At 31.0% G+C, this 21,196-nt stretch overlaps 1 protein-coding gene across 1 annotated transcript; it reads right to left on the bottom strand.

The window, feature by feature from the left end:
* Nucleotides 1-9,176: 9,176 nt before the first annotated feature.
* LOC111054177 lies at nucleotides 9,177-20,794 on the bottom strand. Its single transcript, XM_039442843.1, has 6 exons — nucleotides 20,439-20,794; nucleotides 16,980-17,104; nucleotides 15,529-15,759; nucleotides 13,332-13,467; nucleotides 12,008-12,137; nucleotides 9,177-9,422 (listed from the first exon to the last, which is right to left on the bottom strand). The coding sequence occupies exons 1-6, from the start codon at nucleotides 20,745-20,747 to the stop codon at nucleotides 9,337-9,339; spliced, it is 1,017 nt and encodes a 338-aa protein (XP_039298777.1). The 5' UTR covers nucleotides 20,748-20,794; the 3' UTR covers nucleotides 9,177-9,336.
* Nucleotides 20,795-21,196: the final 402 nt, after the last annotated feature.

Raw genomic sequence — 21,196 nt, 5'->3', positions numbered from 1 at the left:
ATTGTGACTAAATGATATTTCGCTCCAAACGTAACTAACGCTATCCCCTCCACCTCCATCCAACGCAGTTTGGTTCGCGCGATTTTGTAAATCGCTCGTTAATATGCCTCACCTTATAATTTTTTTATATTCTATAAAAATGTATTCATGTTCTCTTAGAACTTAGTTACCGCATTTAATAAGTGCCTCTTTTTGCGCCATCCTATTTATTTAATAGATCTAAATGAATAATTATTCACAAAAGTAACATATCTTTGTATTGTAGTAATAAATGTTAACTGATATTATCAAGTCATCGAACTTATTTCAATTTTATATAATGCAGTAGCTAGAATTTCTTGTCAATAAAACTATTTGGCAGATTAAAAAAAAAATCATAATACCAAAGTACAGAACTACGAATATGGTGGTGAATTATTACTTACAATATAGATTGTGATTGAATTACACCCACTATTACATTAAAGAACCCAAAGACATTTATTTGGAGGATTGTGTGATTCAATTCTTCAGGATTATATAAAAAATTCGTTCATTTTTTATAATTAGTCATGTTTTTATATTCAACAAAGAACTGTTCATTACTGAGTACTTAATCGCTAAGAATTATTTTGTTTTCAATATAGCATATATAATTATTGCTGTTTAATAACAATCAAATATAGCTCAATATATACAGTACTCAATACTTTTCATTTAATGACGTATTTTTTCAACAATGCATTTATATTGTTAATTATTCAATAAATCAATTTCAAATAATTGTTTATCCAGATTTATTAACCCAGATAAGAATTATCATAGTTACTTGATTTTTGTCCTGATTTTGCTATAGAAAGTATTATATGTTTGATAGAAGAATGTGACTCTCAATAAGTTCTTCATAGAGTCGGAAACGATCCAGATTTCCGAGTCAAAAAGAGGTTCCAAATAGATGTCCAGCCATTAATTGATACTCTAGTCGGTAATGGATCATTTCTTATATCCAGTCAAACATGAGTTTCATCATAAAACGGTCTCATATCTCCTGAGGTCTCATTTCCTCATATTATGATAATTGAGCTTTTTAAGATCAAAATCAGCATGAATTATTTTTCCAAACGTGATTTTTCAATCAAAATTCAAAATCCCTAAAATAATACTAACGTCATAGAACCGCTATCACAATTAGTATAATTAATTACGTGTATGTTGCAGACAGACAATAGACAGATAAAGTTAATTTAATAGTTGTAAATAAAATTATTCTGTATATTAATCAGCTGGAATCATGTGTGATAGCTCCCAAATAGCATCAGCTGTTATAAATGAATAGAAAAATTTTGGAAATTATTTCATGCATTTAATCCAGCTGACTAAATAATAAATAAAAAACAATTCTCCTGAAAAAGTGTACAAAAGAGTGAGTTAATTTCTGTAACGAGATTTATCTGTAAAAAGTTTTGAAGAATATAGCTGGTTGATGAAATCGTTTAAAAGTTATTGTAGAATATAACGATTTTAGCGTTCAGTCAAAAGTAAGAACTCGATAACCCTCGTTCAATTACGTTGTGTTTTATTATTTATGTATTGTAAGTTGGGTTACCATGCATATAAATTGAAGATCAAAGTACTGTACCCTTTGTTCGACGTTCCATGTCATTTCAAGTGAGTGAAATGTGCGAGAAATAAAATGAATTTGAAAGAAGGATACTTTGATTTTTAATTTTTATGAGAATACGAGAAGGCCTTACAAATGGAGTGGATATTGGGTTACCTCGTATAACTATTGTCAATGCTGGACGTGTTGTCAATCACATTCATAAATTAATTCGGGTTTTACTCCCAACAAATCTACCATACTAAAACAAAATCATGACCATGGGAAAATGTATGGTCAAGATCAAAGTTGAAGCTATGCATTTTTCAGACTTTCGACAATAATAATTATTCTCATATTGTTTGTTTGCTTTCCAGTGCTGCAAATTATAATATGATTGATACGTCTCTCAAATAGTACTTCATAGAGGCGGATGTCATCTAGATTTCTGAGCCATAAAGAGTTTTGAAATTGATGTCCAGCCTACTCTAGTCAGTAAAGGATTCTTCTTCTCGTATTTCTCATACGCAATCTATTATTAGTTTCATATCTCCTAAGGTCTCATCCTCCCATATGATAATGCGATTAGGTAATCTGAATGGGACAGAGAGTGGGTGAATTAGGCATCCACACTTTCATTCCTACAACTCGGCGAGAGTGAAGCGTCGAGATTGAACTTTCAATTTTCAAAGTACAATAATTCATTAAAATGCCCATTAAGATGCTCATTTGAACCTCAAGGCGAACGTCCACAGCAGTAGACAGACTGAGAAAAAATAGACATATTATGCACAGTGGCGGTTCTAGGCCTAGGCTGGGTAGGCGGCCGCCTACCCAGTTTTTATGAGATTTTTTTCTAATTTTTCATGTAAACCTAAAAATGTTAAATAGAAAAATAAATTTTGGAAGTATATTTAGATGTTTATAGTCATGAGTTATATTTTAGATGATTCAACAGAAAATTGTTTTTATTCTATTCTATTACTATGCCACATTTGCAGTGCGTGAACGCAGGGCTTTCTATGCTTAGAGCGGGGAAAACATACCTAAGGTCTACAATGACAACACAACGTCTAACTAATCTTTCAATTTTATCTATTGAACGAGAGGAAAGTGAAAGGCTGATTAAGAACCCTGAAAAAATCTTAGATTCGTTCAGCAATGTTGGGCAAAGAAGACTACAGTTGTAAATATAAAATGTATTACTCTATGTTCTAAATAATGTTAAAGTGTATCAAATTGAAATATTATTTGAAAGAATGATTAAAACAGCAAAATTATGGTTGGCCTATTAGCAAAATAGTGTCGAATTGAACAATTAAATATGAGTATTAATAATTTTATATTTATTAATACATCTTCATTTAATACCTATACGCTTTGACGTCTTTTTTACATGAATTAATTAAGTTGCCCTACCGTAGGTCTATGAATAGACCTACAGTATGATAAGTTTTGCCTACCCAGTTTTTTATGTCTAGAACCGCCACTGATTATGCATGCAGACCGATAAGTCCAAAGCTCCGCCAATTTATGTAGATGCTTAACAATATAATTATCTAAAGTTATTACAAATGATTTTTTCATATCATATTCAATTCAATAATTATTTTCTTAGTCTATATTATGTAAATTCATCTATAATTTTGCTGTATTGTAAGCTATTCTATATAATAATAATAAATTTGACTTTATTTATGCGTGAAAATTAAGAGTAATAGAAAACTAAGCATGCAGTATTATCATTCTGCTCCACTATAGAAATACAATGAGAAAAAACAAAACAAATAAACAATACAGCTAATGGCTTACTCTACTAGAGCTACACTGCGAACGAAAAATACATCAAAAAGACTACTCTACTAGAGATACAATAAAATAACAGTGGACAGCAACTCAAGATAGAGATCCACAAGTTACAAAGATTATAATACATATACAACATGCAGAAAAAATAAGTGTATAAGCCAGTATATATTGTAATCTACATAAAGTACTCAATGAATCAATCAAGAACGTTTAGTATCTTGTACTCAGGAATTATTTAAATAATAATATTGTTATTATCGTTTAAATATATATAATAAATTACATTAATAATTATAAATGATGAATGATTAGGTTCACGTTTATGAGGATGAATTTACAACAACTTCTAGAACATTTTGCCAAATTAATATATTATGAACCACTTAACAATGCAATGATACAAAATAAAATAAATTTTTAATAATAACTCCAATCACAAGTTCAGCTGAAGATGTGGTAGGTGTTACCATGAAACCTGGTTCTGTAATATGAATTAATTTTCGATTAAATTAAAGTGGTACCTATTGACAATATCAACATCTTATTCTTTCTATTATGGAGAAATACCACAATATATCTTATCATACCATACAATCAAATAATTTTATAATAATACAAAACATGTGCTTATTTTTGAGAAAGGCTGCTTCAAATCTTTCAAATAAGCGGCACGCCATGTGAGAAGTCTTGCACATAGACCTCACTATACGTTCGGTCAACTATCCTTTGTTAGCAGTCCTTGCTTGAAGAGCATTTATGTGATAGATATTTGCACGAATAACTGTGCTGTCTGTGGAACAAGAGGTGATGAACAAAAATCTTGGATGCAAATCATTGGCATTTAGATGAAGAGTTAAATTAAGTTAATTCATTACGGAAAAATATAGGTACCACAACATCCCTAAATATCAATATAAAGTTTTGTATGATTCACACTAGAAATCACAAGCACACATATTCACAAAATATGAAAACCATGTGAGAGTGGATATTATAATATTTTGAATATTCAGGGCAGAAACTCGTCATATTTGTTGGTATATTCAATTATAAAAATTACTAGTTTTCCTATCATATTTTTATGTAAAGCACTACTAGTTTCCGGTATTTTCCATCTTAAGTGTAAAAATGAATTATTATTCTGCAGAAAACAATTATTAACTTTTCAAGCAGCTGGCTCATTTTATGTTTTTAATGTAGAATATTGGGTTATGATCTGCATATTATGAAAAGTATTGAATGTGTAACCAACCCACAAGGGGGGTAGAATTAAGAGATCTCTAAATTCTAAAGGGCGAGTCATGGGACTTTATTAAACAACAAACTCTAGCATTCTATTGAACTTGTAAAATTTTATTAAATGAATTAAACTAATTTAAATTTGGACAATAACAAAAATAATCTAAATCGGTTCATTGCACATTCTAAAAATTCAAGATGACTGCATGTAAGATTTTGCTAACTGCTTATCTGGATTCTAACTGTTCACGAAGGTAGCGTTGATTTTACTCATTTCTCAATTACTAATTTATGATACTAGGGACTCGGTCATTCAAGGGTTTTTAGCATGAGCTAGAAAATATAATGGCACTAACAATCGATCAATTTATAAATCCATTACTATTTAGAAATTTTCACTACACTGATTACTCCCGGATAACTTACTAATTCAAACAAACATTGACATATTCACTTCAAATAATTAATAAACTACTTCAACTTAACTCACGGCGAAAAATAATACATATTAACAAACTTAAACAGCAAACAATTCAACACACACGTTAATTTTGAGCCCTCGAGGCCACCATCACAAATGATTTTAGCAGCTGCCTTATTTCATATGTATTAGTTTTAAAACCTTCAAATATTGGATTATGGTTTTCAGCAAGGATAATGTTTAGCATATACGTTTATTCAATTTTGAGTCCAAATATATCTGGAATTCTACCTTTGGGTTCAATTTATCTCTATCATGTGCCAATATTTGAAAGCATGTTAAAACTGAAAGATCTGGAATAAATAAGCCAGCTACCGAAAACCGTTTAATGTTCAATTTAATTTTTTATTGATGTCATGCATTGTACATTAATACAATATTGACACAAGTCAAATACATAATCACATTAAATTTGGTACATTAAATTTCAAATAAATTGAAATTAAAAATAACTCAATACCGTACGATGACAAGTTGACAAGAATTACATTATTTTAGAAACCTCTCAATTCAAAAAGTTCCATTTCACTGTAAAACGATTTTTCGATCAGCCAGTCCTTCAACAAAGCTTCTGAGTCAATCTCAGATATATCAGGTGGGATATATATAAATTAATTTAATTAATTTTAATGTTTCATGTATCATTGAGTAGATATGTAAATCATAGCCCAGTAAGTTGCCCAATGTTCGACATTAAACATATAAAATGAAGCAGCTGCTAAAAAAGACAATACAATATTAAATATTGTATTAAATATTAAATTTTGTCTACTGAATTCATTCGACACTGAGAATGGGATGAATGCCCGGAACTATAGTCATCGTATTTTATATAAACATATACTAAGGGTTTACTAGTAATTTTCTATAATTAAACATTCAAGTAGCCTCATTGATATACTTCACTTCAGGTGTGCATTAAACTGAAATATTCATTTGTCTCCCCAGGAATGAAATCGTGCGGTACGTGTTTCTTTTTTACTCTCTATAAATTAAACCTTCAGTTGGATTTCATAGCTTGAAGAGTCCACATCAGTCTCATTTCTACTACATTATTGAAACATATTTTTATTTCATAGCTGTTTTCAAAGTTGTTGTTGTTGTTGTTGGTTGACGTGAAGAGCACAAGAGGTGTGTCGGAAAAAGCAGGAATAATGTGGAGGTAGGTGCAGAGTGCAGAGGTGCCCAGCACATTATTCGTTGTCGTCATAGAAACGGATTGAGTGTGCTGGCTCAGATAAGAAGCAGCTACCATTACTTTCTTAACACTTGGTTGGATATTTATTGTTGGCTACTGAGTCTTCAGATGAGCTCAGTCATCTTATGTCTCACAACATGGAATCAGGTTACTATGAAAATTGTATCTATTCTTCGATGAAATTCACAGAGTGCATACAGAAACATGCATTTATGTTTCTCGCGGTATCTGTAGAAACATGGAAAATGTAGAAATATAATTTACACAGTACGAAATATTTGTCTTTGATGAACTGGAGACGGCATGTCGTTGATTTTCATCAGCACTGTTTCAATTCAATATAATTAAATATTAGACTCTATAAAAATATTATTCCTTGTCAATTTGCTATGCTGCTAATGCATATGAAATCAAGGATATAATAAACATTATAAATCAAAGTATACCCTTTTTCAACTTGATTTTATTTCTCGCAAAATGTTTCGACGTTTAATGTCATTTTCAAGGTTCACTTACTTGAAAATGACATTAGAAGTCGAAATATGTGAGAAATAAATAAAGTTGTGAAAGGGTTCTTTATTGGTTTTCAATATTATTTTTGTATACATGAGTTAGTCCTCACTAAAAAACGTTGATAGGCCCATATATAGAATGATTTTTTAGTGCTTAATACCCAAAGCACTAATATGAAGTGACCCAGTTTATCTTATTAAAGTTTAATTTTTAGAACGTTTCAAATCCCAGCAGATTAATATTTGAAGAGATAGATCTACCAACGTTACGTCAAACTTATGTGACAAATTTAATTCCTTCTAAAAATACACATCAATTTACCCGTCGCACAATCCCTTATAATATACGGCGAACTATAGTAAATGCTTTCAATATTAATTTTACTTCATTAACATCTAGTTAACACTAATTTGAGTATCAGAGTAATAAACTAATAAATTAAAATTCCGGAAGACTTTATTAAGGGTAAAATAACCAAAACCAAATTGAGATTAATAAAATCGTGGGTAAAACAAAACTATTATTTTAAAATTGAGAATTGAGTTGGCTAAAACACCAATTTTGGCAATATTAATTGTGTGAAAATTATTAAAACTCGACAATTTTTATATTATTTTTCTGTGCATCTATATTTTGTTTATCAAGTACTTGATTATTGATAAAATTCAACATCCATAGATTATCATCCATCAACAGAATTGTATCATTTGTACTGCTGTTATTAGATTAAAAAACGTATTTCTTATTTTAATAACTCGTGGCTGGAGCTCAAGGCTTCTTTTTCCAGTCACGCCAAAAAGTATTGTAATTTAATGATTATTTTATTTGTTGAAATATTTCTTGTATTTGACAATAAATTCATTAGGAATTCATTCATTTATAAAACGGAAATAATAGAAAATTAAACTAAGCATATGCTATTCCATTTTCAATCATTTTATGATCATGTGTGTTTGTTGCATTGATGATAAGAAATGAATAAATGTTCATAAGCATCCTTGATAATAAAATGGGCTACATAATGAGATGAATACTAATAATAATTATGTTTAAAATTCATAAAAATCATTTAATTGTCTTCCGATAAAACTTTACCATTGAAGACACAATTTTAAAAATTCGACTGAGTCATTGTCAATATTGTAGAACCGTTCCATAATTGAATAAAAACACAAATATGTTGTCAACTGTTGACTAACAACTTGAAAATGTGACCGTTGTGGTCACGAAACCTTGGTCGTGTACTAAATAAAACAACAGTGTAGAATTTGACAACATATTTATCTTTTTATTCAATTACACAATTTTAAGATTACATTTTTGGAAAGAGTCTTTATAATGAGCATACAGGAGCGTACGATTTCTCTATGATATGAAGCTCATATGATTATGATTGCCTTTTTACCGCACTCAGCAAATATAATGTTTTCATCAATGTATCAAGTGACGCAGAAGTTATTCAAACTGAAAGAAGCCTAATATACACCTATGCTCACACTTGACTAGACATTAGAGACCATGCATCTCTGTCATGGCCCTAGAGCGATCCCTAGACGGTCAATGCGTTATTGTACAATATATTACAACATTAACAACATTTTATCAAAATTTTTGGAGAGAAATAGAACAGGCTCAGCCTAGTTTTTCCTTCAATGTCATAATTATATTATGATTGTAGTATTTTGTACAATAAATGAAATAAGTAAATATCAGTACGGTACCTACTTATAACATCAGGCCTAATATTCAAATTCATTTAATTTTCAGAAGTGTACATTTTACAATCTACATTCCCTGAAAATAACTCCTCTAATATGGAACAAATCCGTGTGTATAGGAGGTGTCAATACAACAATAAGTACAGTATAATGGAAGAATAATTTCTATAAGCTATTATAACAAGTTTTTTCTAGTTGTGTGGCCAAATGTTATAAGTAGGTACTGATATTTGTACAATAGTATTGTATGATTGTAGTATTTTGTACAATAAATGAATAAATAAATATCAGTACGGTACCTACTTATAACATCAGGCCTAATATTCAAGTTCATTTTATTTTCAGAAGTGTACATTTTACAATACATTCCCTGAAAATAACTCATCTAATATGGAACAAATCCGTGTGTAGAGGAGGTGTCAATACAACAATAAGTACGGTACAATAAAAGTAGAATTTCTAGAAAATATTACAGCAACAATTTTAATCTATTTGTGTGGCCTAATGTTATAAGTAGGTACTGATATTTGTATACTAATATTAAGCGTCTACGGACCGCTCTAATAAAGTATTAGAATATTTGACACAGGCAAAGGTAGCCTGTTGTTTTGTCACCCACATTGTGAAAAATAAAACCACTGTTTTGTATAATTCTTTATTGATCTTTTACATGCAAATTCTAATACAGTTTCCTATCGAAGTAGAGGAGAATATCCGAAATTCCTGTTAGTTTTGCTGTACGGTATATATGTATTGTATGGTAACCATAGTCCAAATGTTGAGATTGTTGGTTGAATGTTCAATCATACTCTGCACCAATCGTGATACTCATCTCTTGCGACACAATTCTAGTCTCATGGTACCATTTGTTCGTATCTAGGACAACTGAACAGACAAGCTCATATTATGTCATATTTCTGCTATTGATGCTCTCAAAACTGACCTTTTTGTCGATACTAATCATAATTTATAGTCCAATGTCTAAAGATATTGTGATCAACTTATGGAGAAACGAATATAGGCCACAAAAAACTTACTTATAAAAGTAAACTAAAACTAAAAAACATAAAAAATAAACATACTAAACTTATATAGGCCACAGGAAAATGTCGTACAATATAGTCCTATTTATTCATCAATTATTTAATTTATTCATTTACCGGTATTTCCTCATCAATTGCAAAATAAATTAATAAACTATAAAATACACATTGCAATAATTTAATTAATCTACAAAATAATAAAATACGGTAATAGGAATAACACTTCTCCAAAAGAGCTTGGGGTAGGATATTAGACAACTATTTTTCAAAGTGGATTCATTTCCATCTAATGATAAAGCTATTATTTTGGATGAAAAGTTTAGTGTTCCATTATTTTTATCTCGGATAAACTGGACAACTGGAACAGACAAGCTCATATTATGTCATATTTCTGCTATTGATGCTCTCAAAACTGACCTTTTATCGATACTAATCATAATTTATAGTCCAATGTCAAAAGATATTGTGATCAACTTATAGAGAAACAGGAAAATGTCGTACAATATAGTCCTATTTATTCATCAATTATTTAATTTATTCATTTACCGGTATTTCCTCATCAATTACAAAATAAATAATAAACTATAAAATATACACTGCAATAATTTAATTAATCTTTACGGTAATAGGGATAACACTTCTCCAAAAGAGCTTTGGGTAGGATATTAGACAACTATTTTTCAAAGTGAATTCAATTACCATCTAATGATGAAACTATTATTTTGGATGAAAAGTTTAGTGTTCCATTATTTCAACCTCGGTTACAAAGCATTTTCATAACCATCTTTATTAGAGCATATTGAACTACTATATTCCAATATCACAACAAACTAGGAGTATTTCATGCACCCACTATGTTGAGTAAAGTAGAATTATAAGTAATTATATATATATATATATATATATGAAATATCCCTGCAAAGTAGGAATAATATTCAGGCAACTACCAACTTAACTACTATGTTAACATAAATAAATGTTTATTTCCCAAAAAACGAAAACTACAACATCAATTACACAAAATATTATATAAATTACAATATTACATACAATAGTTAGTTACAAAAAATTCTTGTTAGTTCAAAAATGTGTCCCCTACTTGTTTAGTTTTTTCTGTGTGGAAATTGACCTACTCCACTATGGCGTACCATGTTCTAGAGTAGGTTTTGTTAGTTTTTTTGAGCGTATTATTAATTAGTTAATGTTTAGTGAGTCATTAGGTGGTTAGTTGTTGTTTGAAATAATGTTTTCTATGTTCTGTCTGCCTTTGCTCATCAACCAATTGTGTACTATTGTTTTGAACTTTCTAGGATAATTAATTTGTTTAAAGTTTGCAGGAAGTAGATTAGTATATAATTTTGGTGCTAAATGATTGAAATGTCTCTGGTATAGTGCCTTCCTTGCAACACTGGTGATGAGAAGATTCCTGTATCTGGTGTTGTGGTTGTGGTTTCTAGTTTGAAATGTTGTTGGGTTCTTGTGTAATCTGCATAGTATCTCCTTGGAGTAAAGCTGTCTTGCATCCATCACGTCAAACTCATTGAATAGCTGGTCTGATGAATAGCGTAGAGGCTTCTGGTTGATGACCCTCATGATCAGCTTCTGTACCCTGAGGAGCTATGTATATACTATTTACATAGTACAGTATATTTATTTATTTGAAAATACACATATTTGAGGGCACCAGGAACTACATACTATTGCACTCATAACAAGAATTATAGTAAATACTATGTTAATTATATACAGTAGTAGAATATTATCTAATAATATCTAGTAATGAATATACAGTGTATATTATAGATATAATATCTAATGGAGAAGACCTACCGGTATCAAGCAGTCAATTTTTGAACCCCTGTATTTTTATTTTAGAAAAAAAAACTGAAATTATGTTGAATAAGCATAAACATTCATGCAAATTAAAATATGAGCTGGATGATTTTTTATGTTTTTGATCCAATTGATAACTTCTTCAAAAAAATTAAAAATCAAATAGAAAGAGGTATTTTTTAAAAAATATTCATAATGAGAACCTTTTGCTTCAGCACAAAACTTCTGGAAATCGGCATTAAGGCCAGAGGTTGTCATTAGTATCGCAATAAAGGTGTATTATTACTTATTTTAAGGAAACTGATAATAAATTGAATTGTGATAAACTAGTTCTTCAAATAGATTAATTTAATTAGATTTATCAATAAATCGACTAATTAAATTGTGAAAAACTAGCTAGCTCCTAGAAAATAAACTATTTATTATATTATGAACTTTGCAAAAAGAAGAGCAAAACTTTATGTATAAATAAATACATTTTCAAATAAACAACAGGATCAAGGCAACAAAACCACGCTGACTCTACCTCTTCTACTTGCAAGATATGTTTTAAAACCAATTACATAAATTTTCTCAATTTCAATAATTACTCACTTATTTGGCCAGGCTCGACAACAATACTCATTTTTTTGCATTGATAGAGGCATTCAGGAGGGGGTTGGAGGCTCCACTTCTTCTTGCCTCGTAATTGCGCTTGCCACGACGGCAGATTAACATTGTCAACCTGTCAACAATACAATTTCAAAGCATAATATTATATGCCTCTTACATTCAGAAGGGGGGGTTCTTTCCCTGGTCTAGCTTTTGGCTTTATCTTTCAGTGTTAGAGAAATTAATGCTGATGGTGGTATACAAATTATTATTTATAATAAATACCTATTTGCCGGCCAGGTTCAAAGAAACTGTGAAATAAAATACGGTAAACTAGCCCACGTTGGGACACCAAAATTTAAACAGCTATAACTTGGACAAAATTAAAAAAATCTTCATTTTTTAATTTTATATTTATTGTAGTTTGTTACACTTTCATCCTTGAGGATGGCAACTGCATTGATTGTCAATTGATTTTTTTATTGCAAAAACAATTTTTTTGGGAGTGTCACAACCTGGGCTTAAGATCGGCACAGGTTGGAACATTGAATTAAAAGTAAGCAATCCATTATTTTCGTTAATTTATCAAAAACATATTTGAATTTAAATTTCATTATAAATATTAATAGTTTAAAATACATCATTTGAAACTCTCAAATTGTGTTTGAATCAATGCCTCTGAAGCTACATTACAGGCTATAATCATAATATCATATGTATTTATAATTTATTTCATTGATATGTAGCCTACTTTAAGTAAAATAAGATTTTGAAGCAATGATAATTATTCTAATAGGAGCATTATGATTGCAGTGTCCCAATGTGGGCTGTCCCAAGGTGGGCAGATGGTCATGGTTTTGTTTTAGACAGAATAACTGGATTAAAAACAAGAGTGCAATAATGTTATATATGTCAAAATATTCATAAAATAATACAGAAGGCATATTAGCTGTCAGACTTAACTGGTGGATTTTTAGATTGAAAATAAAAATTCCTGCTCTAAAAATAAACTTCAAAGTTAAAAAATGGGTTTTCAATTTTTTCTTAATAACGACTGGTGCTACAGCTAAAATTATTATGTCTGTTAAAAAGGCTATTAACAGCTGATAAAACAACGTAGTTGTTGCCAGCCATGATATAATTACAATTATTACATGACACACAGTATCTTGTGTGGATACTAAAAAGAGTGAAAAGAAGAAAAATTCTATATAAAATTATAATCTTGACTTTTCCATCCCATTAAGAAATATCTGAATTTGAAAGAACATAGTATTGTGGAAGGATGAAGGAAGAAAGTATTAATTTGTTGGTTGATGGAACGTACATGCATTTTGGCACCATATCCAGGACTGCCCATGAAAATCCAATCGATATTGTTGTTCTCTGCATTGACTGGTAGAAAGTAAGGCCGGTCATAATGCTGGCGCAGACTGTCTGTCGCTTTCCCATCACAATTGCTCCTGATGATTATACAATTCAAATATTACAACCATTAAATTCAATTCAATTCAATATTATCGCCAAACAGCTGATAATAAAGATAGACCTAATTGAATTATGTTGAAACTAAAACTTTTTATCTAATGCACAAACTTGAAACTTATGCACTAATTAAACTATATAAGCCTGGTTTTCAATAGTAGAATTAGTGGTGGAGTAACTGGCATACTAATTCTACTCTACTTTACTTGGTCGAGTAACTGTTTTCACTACGATTGAGAATAGTAGGTAAAGTGTGTTGTCTAGTAAACAGAGCTAACCTTTTAATGTCAATACTTTTTAATAAATTAACACTTAAACACTTATTAACACTTTTTAATGAATTTTAATAAATTGATATGCCTACTTTTTAATAAATAACAATACTCCTTAAACTTAATAGTCTACGGCACGACTCTACTCTACTAGCTCAAGACTGTTTTCATTAAGATTGTGATCTGGTGTAGAAAATTGAAATGGACATAAGCTATACATAATATTTGGACATTTTGAAACTAAATTAGGAAGTTGAAAAAGTTTTGGGCAATAGCCTGTCTTTTCTTCTCCGATCATTGTATTGTTTGTGCTAACCTAATAAATAAATAAATTAATTAACATAATAGTGGTAAAGTGGAGTGAGAATCGGTGGTGGGGAAAGGCAAGTGGTAGAGTACTATCCCACTCTACTCTTCTAAAAACTAGTACTCTACCATGAACGTTTTTATTGGGAGAGTTCACAACATAGTTAGTACTTGCCCAGGCAACTCTACCACTAACTCTACTAATGAAAACCAGGCTTTATGGTTCACTTTCACAATAATATTCTAAACATGAGTAGTATTGTAATTTAAATAGGCATTTGGAATTGAATTTAGTAATGGTACTAATTTAAATAGTAGGTACCTACTGTAAAAGTAGAAGAAGTGAACCATAAAGTCTAATTAGTTACTAATAGCATAGAGAAACAATACATAAGTGGATATCCCATGGTATAGGGCGTTTATGTCACAACTTTTACTGTTATCTGAAGCCGATTACTGTCGATTATTGTCGATTTTTACTGTTTTGACCGGGTGAGAGTGTATGAACGGCACAATATGAGAGACTAACAGCGTCATAAAGTTTCACGGGGAAGAACTACGTGGACTATAGGCTTCAGATAACAGTAAAAATTGTGACATAAACGCCCTATACCATGGGATATCAACTTATGCTATTGTTTCTCTATGCTAATAGGTAGTTCAAGGATGAAGACTATGAGAGAAATTTAAACTTCAACTAGGTACCTATTTAATGCAAACAAACTAACGGCAGAAAATACCTCACATTATTCTATTCATTTAATGCTGATTCCAATATTGATACTGATGAGTAATAATTTATTAACATACAAATTGCTTCTCTTCACTTTTTTATAAATGTTCACATGGATTCATATTAATCTTCCACAAATTTTTGATTATTCAATATTCATAAATTCATGACCCAATTTCTTGTTTAAACTGGATCAAAATGAGTTTATGAACAGTAATGATCAAGTTTTGAGTGTGACCAGGAGATGAAAATAATATGATACAGTAGAATTTTCACAGAAGGAAATTAATGTGAAATTGCACTTGTTCAAATCCGAATGAATGAATAATTATTTTTGTGTAGTTGAGAAGTTGATATTGTGGTAATTATTCATATTAAATAAAAAGACTAAGAAATTGTCAAAAACCACAGATTAAGTGATAAGGTAGTTAGAAAGACCGGTTTCGGTTGTTAGGTACACCATTGTCAATCTCTGATAAACTATCAGAGAACTTTCAATAAAACATTTAAACTTTCCAACTATCAATAAATCTGTGGTTTTTGACAATTTATTAGTCTTTTTATCTGGAAGGAATAATTATTATTAGGTACTCAACGAAACAGCATTTACTTTGAATTTTTGTTCAATAAAGATTATGTAAAATTTCTGTTATGAATTCTATCAAGAGAATTAAATGCAATAATTGTTAGAGAAATAAGGGAAAATGTTAAAAATTTAGTCAACTTACCAGCCAACGTACCAGGGCTTTGTACCATCGTTCATTGTAGCTCGTTCTTTACTCATGTTGAAAACCTCTGACAAAGTTCTAAACTCTGAATCGTAGGGGAAAAATTGGCACACACTTTTTTCGGCCGAGTCTTTGTAGAGATGTTTGAAATAGTCAAAGGAGAATACTTGCTGGGCAGTCCAGTTTAGTGTGCCATCACTCACTACCACTGGTCTACTAGTGTATGCATACCTAAAACAATAACATTATTTATTCTTGTCTCATGTATGAGGTGGTGAAACTGTACTCTACTGCTCCACACCAATTGTATTCAGGCTCCTTTCCCAAGGAATGATTATCTACGTTTTCCACCAACAGCTGTCTCCACTATGTGAGATTGATAATGGCGTAGCAGCTGAAACTAGTATCTCATATTATTATTGTTCAATAAATTAGTAGGATTGACAATATCGAGTAGTTTTCATCAGGTAGTTCAAGCTTTCAGTTTACCAGATATTGATACTGGGTCAGTATTCTTATCTTGAACTATGAATTTATTTTTAGCCTCACCAATGTCATTGAAATAGAGATCTAGAAGTCAATTTGTACATTCTTCGAAGTCTCTGTTCAAAATCAACATATGGACTGCTTGAATCCAATCATTATTGCATAAAAATGTGCATTTGAAAAGAACGAAAAAAAAATACGCTAGTCGTGACCCTTGGGTCCCTGAGACCCAGAAACGTAATTTCACGAAAACAACAATTCACAGAGCACTAACACTCTACATCAAGTTTAAGTGTCTACTGACATGAATTTACATGGGTCACAATAGACAGTGAAGCAAACGGAAGCAAAATTATAACTAGAACGAAAATTGCCCGGGTCCCTGGGACCCGGGGTAACGACTAGGAGGTTAAAGAAAATACTGGACCAAAAACATTTCCATTATTTTCTTACTAAGTATTTCCATGATACAGATATGGATTTCTACCACATATCACCTCCACAGATGATTGAAAATTCCAACGACAGGAAAATATTAAGGAAAATCCATACCATGCTTTTCTAAGAACGGATTTTGTTTTGGTAAGGAACATTTGTGATATTATCAAAATGAAATAGTATTTTTTCATCTTATTGGAAACATGTACGTATGTTCAATATATTTGCATTATTTGATCAATTTATCACTAAATTAATGCTGCAAAGAATCATTGAGTTCTTTTTTAAAAAAAGAGTATTTTTTCTCGCGATAAATACGGTAATTATTTTTTGTCGGCCAGGTCACTCCCTTGTTATCGAATGGGCACGGTAACTTGTTGGTCCTGGCTGATATATGATAACAGTCGTGATGCCCATATTGACAGCTTAAATTACAATATACTCAGGCGAGGTTGAACCTTAAGGGACTCATAAGAACATTTTTTATCAATATTATAGGTCTTATAATCTTTTTTATATCTACTCACAACTCTTCAAACTCCTTTGGATCCAGATTGTCTCTAATATCAATAGCAGAAACATCTCGACAAAATTGACAATCCTCCGGTGGGCGCACCGCTCTTGTTAATACATCTGGCATACGAATAGTGCACTGCAAAATTAAAAATTAAATATATCAAATAGATTGAGATATTGTAGTATATTCTATTGTAAAGGGAATGATAAGTGTCTATATAACTCTAGAGATAAGTTTCTACTAACTGATATCATTATTATATTATTAGCGTATGGCAAACACATAGACACACACATAAATTTACAAAAATATTCAGATCTGACCTTTGTCACCTTGATAAAAAATATAAAAAATGTGGGACCTTATAAACGCTTGGCGGTGTGGATGGTATGGTATTGGTTAAAGTAGATTAGTAATGATTGCATGAATACATAAGGTACTTCCAGAGAAGTTTGTACACTGTCTTAGTTCGGTTGGTGACCAGACTAGCTTTGCTCTCCTAGTCAATATAAGAGCACACACAAACACAAAATCTACTAACTGATGATCAAAACATACAGACTTTCCAATTTTAATATGATGTGCGTCAGTTATATTCTCTCGAGCTGCGCTCTCTTATATTCCATTCATAAAGTTTGGGAGCATTTCAAACAAGTGACAAAACATAACATATCATCTTTCAAATTTTCATCTATCACAAGTAGCATTGATAAAAAATGCAAGTTTAATTAATTCCAAGTTAAATGCACTGAAAATGCAAGTTGTTGTATATTTATAATAATTACCACACCACTTACAAATATCTACTTTAATTTATGCAATTCACAAGAGTCATAAAAACATCAATTTCACCAAAGTTAATTTTAACATGAATGATTCTAATTGAGATAATAGTTATTCACATGATTATGGATGTTTTGATAACATAATACCTATATATGGTTTGTAAAAATGCACAAAAAAAGCGTTCACTTTGGTCAAATCTTGTTCATAGCAATGATGTTTCGTTACATCATACACAAAAGCATTTTTAATAAGATATAGAATAATTGACCGAACGAAGTGAGGTCTACGATTCAAGTCGACGGTTTTGCATTTTTCTTTATGTTTTTTGTTTATATTTATGTTCCGCATTTACGGCGAAACGCAGCAATAGATTTTCTTGAAATTTGACAGGTTTGAGATTTGACAATCCTTTTTGAATTTCGCGTCGACGTATGCATAAGGTTTTTTGAAATTTTAAGGATAATACAAAAGGAAAAGGAGTCTCCTTCTAACGCCAATATTACCGTAAAGATCAGACTATAGAATTATTCATCATAAATCAGCTGTCGAGTGGATTATTCATTTCATGCGTCATTGCATGCAATTGTTATCTCAATGTAACTTGGTAAAAATCAGGTTTTGTGTGGACTAGCTATTAATTGCATGCCTCATCGCATGCAATTTTTATGCACTATTCAATGCAATGTGTAAACGCATGCAATTAATAACTAAAATAACATAGTATTGTCTCTCGACCTTTCTCTGCTTTCAACTCGGGCTGACCTGTTGCCAGTATATGTCTTGCAGAAGATTATTTTTTGATGTTAGCATTTGTAATACATCAACCCCAACAGCCATTATCGTTTTCACACCGATATCTTGCCGACACGACATTCAGACAGGATTTACTCCTCAGTGTAAGAGGAGGCTGTGGTTTATAACTGCGCGATGTCTACTGTTCACAGAACTACTAGTATTCAATATTTGAGAATATTTGGTGATATTTGTTTCATGTAAGCGGTATAGTCAATGAACATTATTTTATTATTTTATCAATCAACAATATTTTCATACATGGGGAACCAAAAACTCTCATCAAATAGTAAATAAAAAATAAATAATAAATAATAAATAATAATAATAATAAATAATAAATAATAAATAATAATAATAATAAATAATAAATAATAATAAATAATAAATAATAATAAATAATAATAAATAATAAATAATAAATAATAAATAATAAATAATAATAATAATAATAAATAATAAATAATAAATAATAAATAATAATAAATAATAAATAATAATAATAATAATAATAATAATAATAATAATAAATATGATTTTATTGCCGTTAAATTCTTAGAACAATAGGCAAAGTCAAATATTGATTACAGTAAGACAAAAGATAAAATCAAATTTTACAGCAGCTGTACATACAAAATTACATTACTGAGTCTTAAAATAATACAGTACCTAAGTAAACTGTAAGTCAATTGGATTTTTCAAATACATTAATAATATTCATTTGAATGTACAAAACATATTCCTTACAGCACAACTTAAGCCTTTAGAACAATATATAAATACAAATAGAAACCTCTTAACTCTAAGCAACAATTATTTCACTCTCAAAGAACTCTTCAACACTATAAAACGGATTTATCACAAGCCAATTCAATAATCTCGTCTTAAATTTCTTTTCTGTCTCTGATATTAAATCTGTAGGTAATTTATTGCAAATTTTCATACCAAATGTATCATATAACTTTTGGCTGTTTTGGATAACCTATGATAGGGAATATCAATCCTATGACAATTTCTTGTGTTATAGCTATGAGTTTGATGCCTTAATTTTAAATTGGATGAGTTTTTTTAACATGCAACGATACAGTATATATGTAAAAATTCACTATTGTCATTATTCTAAGCTGGACGAAAAGAGGCTTACAGTGTGCTAGTCTATGAGAATCAGTTAAAACCCTGACCACCTTCTTTTGCAATAATAAAATATTTTCTGCATGACTACTATTTCCCCACAGTAGTATGCCATATGTTGCAATACTCTGAAAAAAGGCGAAATATATCGATCTTAAATAATTATCTGGAACATGATTTTTCAGTTGTCTGATCAGATAAATCACTCTTGAAAGTTTGCTTGATATATAATTAATATGAGCTTCCCAAGTCAAATATCTGTCAATGAATATCCCCAGAAATTTTACATCGCTTATTGCATCCACACAATCTAAGCCACCTCTAAGGGTGAAGTGCATAGTCTGTGTTTTATTCTCGTTGAGCATGAAGCCGTTAGCCCTAAACCATGTCGCTGCTTGCATCAGAGTGGTCTCAGTTAGATTTTTAAGATTTTGAAGGTCAGTACATTTATTGATAAATGTTGTGTCATCAGCATACAGTATTGAACGGCAATTTAGAACAGCAGGAAGGTCATTTATCATAAGAATAAAAAGCAATGGCCCGAGAACTGATCCCTGTGGGACACCGAATTTTACACATGCTACACATTACTTTACACATGCTACATTGAATTTTACACAAGTAGTGGATTGTGAACGAGTTTCGTCCAAGTGAACTATTTGTACAAGGTAATGAATAAAACGAAATTGAATGAAATGTAGTTTTTCTTCCTGGTTGAAGTAGATATGATTGAAGTAAGCTACTTTGAGAGTGTACTAACCATATGATCGTTGAGACGTCTATGATTCCAATTGAACCAGACTCGCGTGAAGCCACTCTTGGTGTGCAAACCAAGTGAATAACCAACGGCTATGATAACGAGAAAGCAGCCAACAACAGCTGTGGCACTGGCGTGTGATGGCCGTGTGTAGCCGAGCGACTGCAGACGTTTTTTGAGGCGATAACGCGGCACGCCACACGATTCGGCGCAGACCAGGAGTCGCTGCAGACGCACAACCGCCTCGTTCAGCTCCATCCCTGCGACTGGTCTCTGGTCACGACGCCACAACGCTTTTATACCACATCTCATCAACCCCTCTGCGTCACGGAGGAATCCAGGGGGATGTCCCCTACCCCAATACCTAAAAACACGGATTTGTACCCCCAATATTTTACTTTACTCATTCAAGTAAAGATCATGAAAATATTTGAATCAAGTTGAAACTAAGCGTGTAGTTTTTGAGTTTGTTTGAACATTTAAAAAATAAAATATAAAAAAGGGTACTGATGATTTTCATTTCATTTCAATTATTTTAGTAGACTCATAAAGGGAAAGTGGATTATAATTATTTTTAACGAAAATCCTAAATAAATGCTGTAAATCACCCCGAAGACTTCTGCTACTGCAGACATTGACAACAGGGTTAACAGCTAGATGGAAATTCGATGAGAACAACTATCCAAAAATTAGTTGCCAGCCCGGGAATCGAACCCGGTACCTCCCAATGCTAATTATAATTAAAAAATGCTAATTAATTA

The sequence above is a fragment of the Nilaparvata lugens genome, chromosome X (genome assembly GCF_014356525.2).
Source record: "Nilaparvata lugens isolate BPH chromosome X, ASM1435652v1, whole genome shotgun sequence".
Lineage (NCBI taxonomy): Eukaryota > Metazoa > Arthropoda > Insecta > Hemiptera > Delphacidae > Nilaparvata > Nilaparvata lugens.
This window is presented reverse-complemented; position numbering and strand designations above follow the sequence as displayed.

Excerpts from the sequence above, each read along its gene's own strand:
- LOC111054177 (XM_039442843.1), bottom strand. The coding sequence starts at position 20,747 with ATGAGATGTGGTATAAAAGCGTTGTGGCGTCGTGACCAGAGACCAGTC. Across the intron at positions 12,138-13,331 it reads GATATGGTGCCAAAATGCAT|GTTGACAATGTTAATCTGCC; the intron begins GTACGTTCCATC and ends TATTGTTGACAG. Across the intron at positions 9,423-12,007 it reads TGTCGAGCCTGGCCAAATAA|TTGTCCTAGATACGAACAAA; the intron begins GTGAGTAATTAT and ends TTGTCTGTTCAG.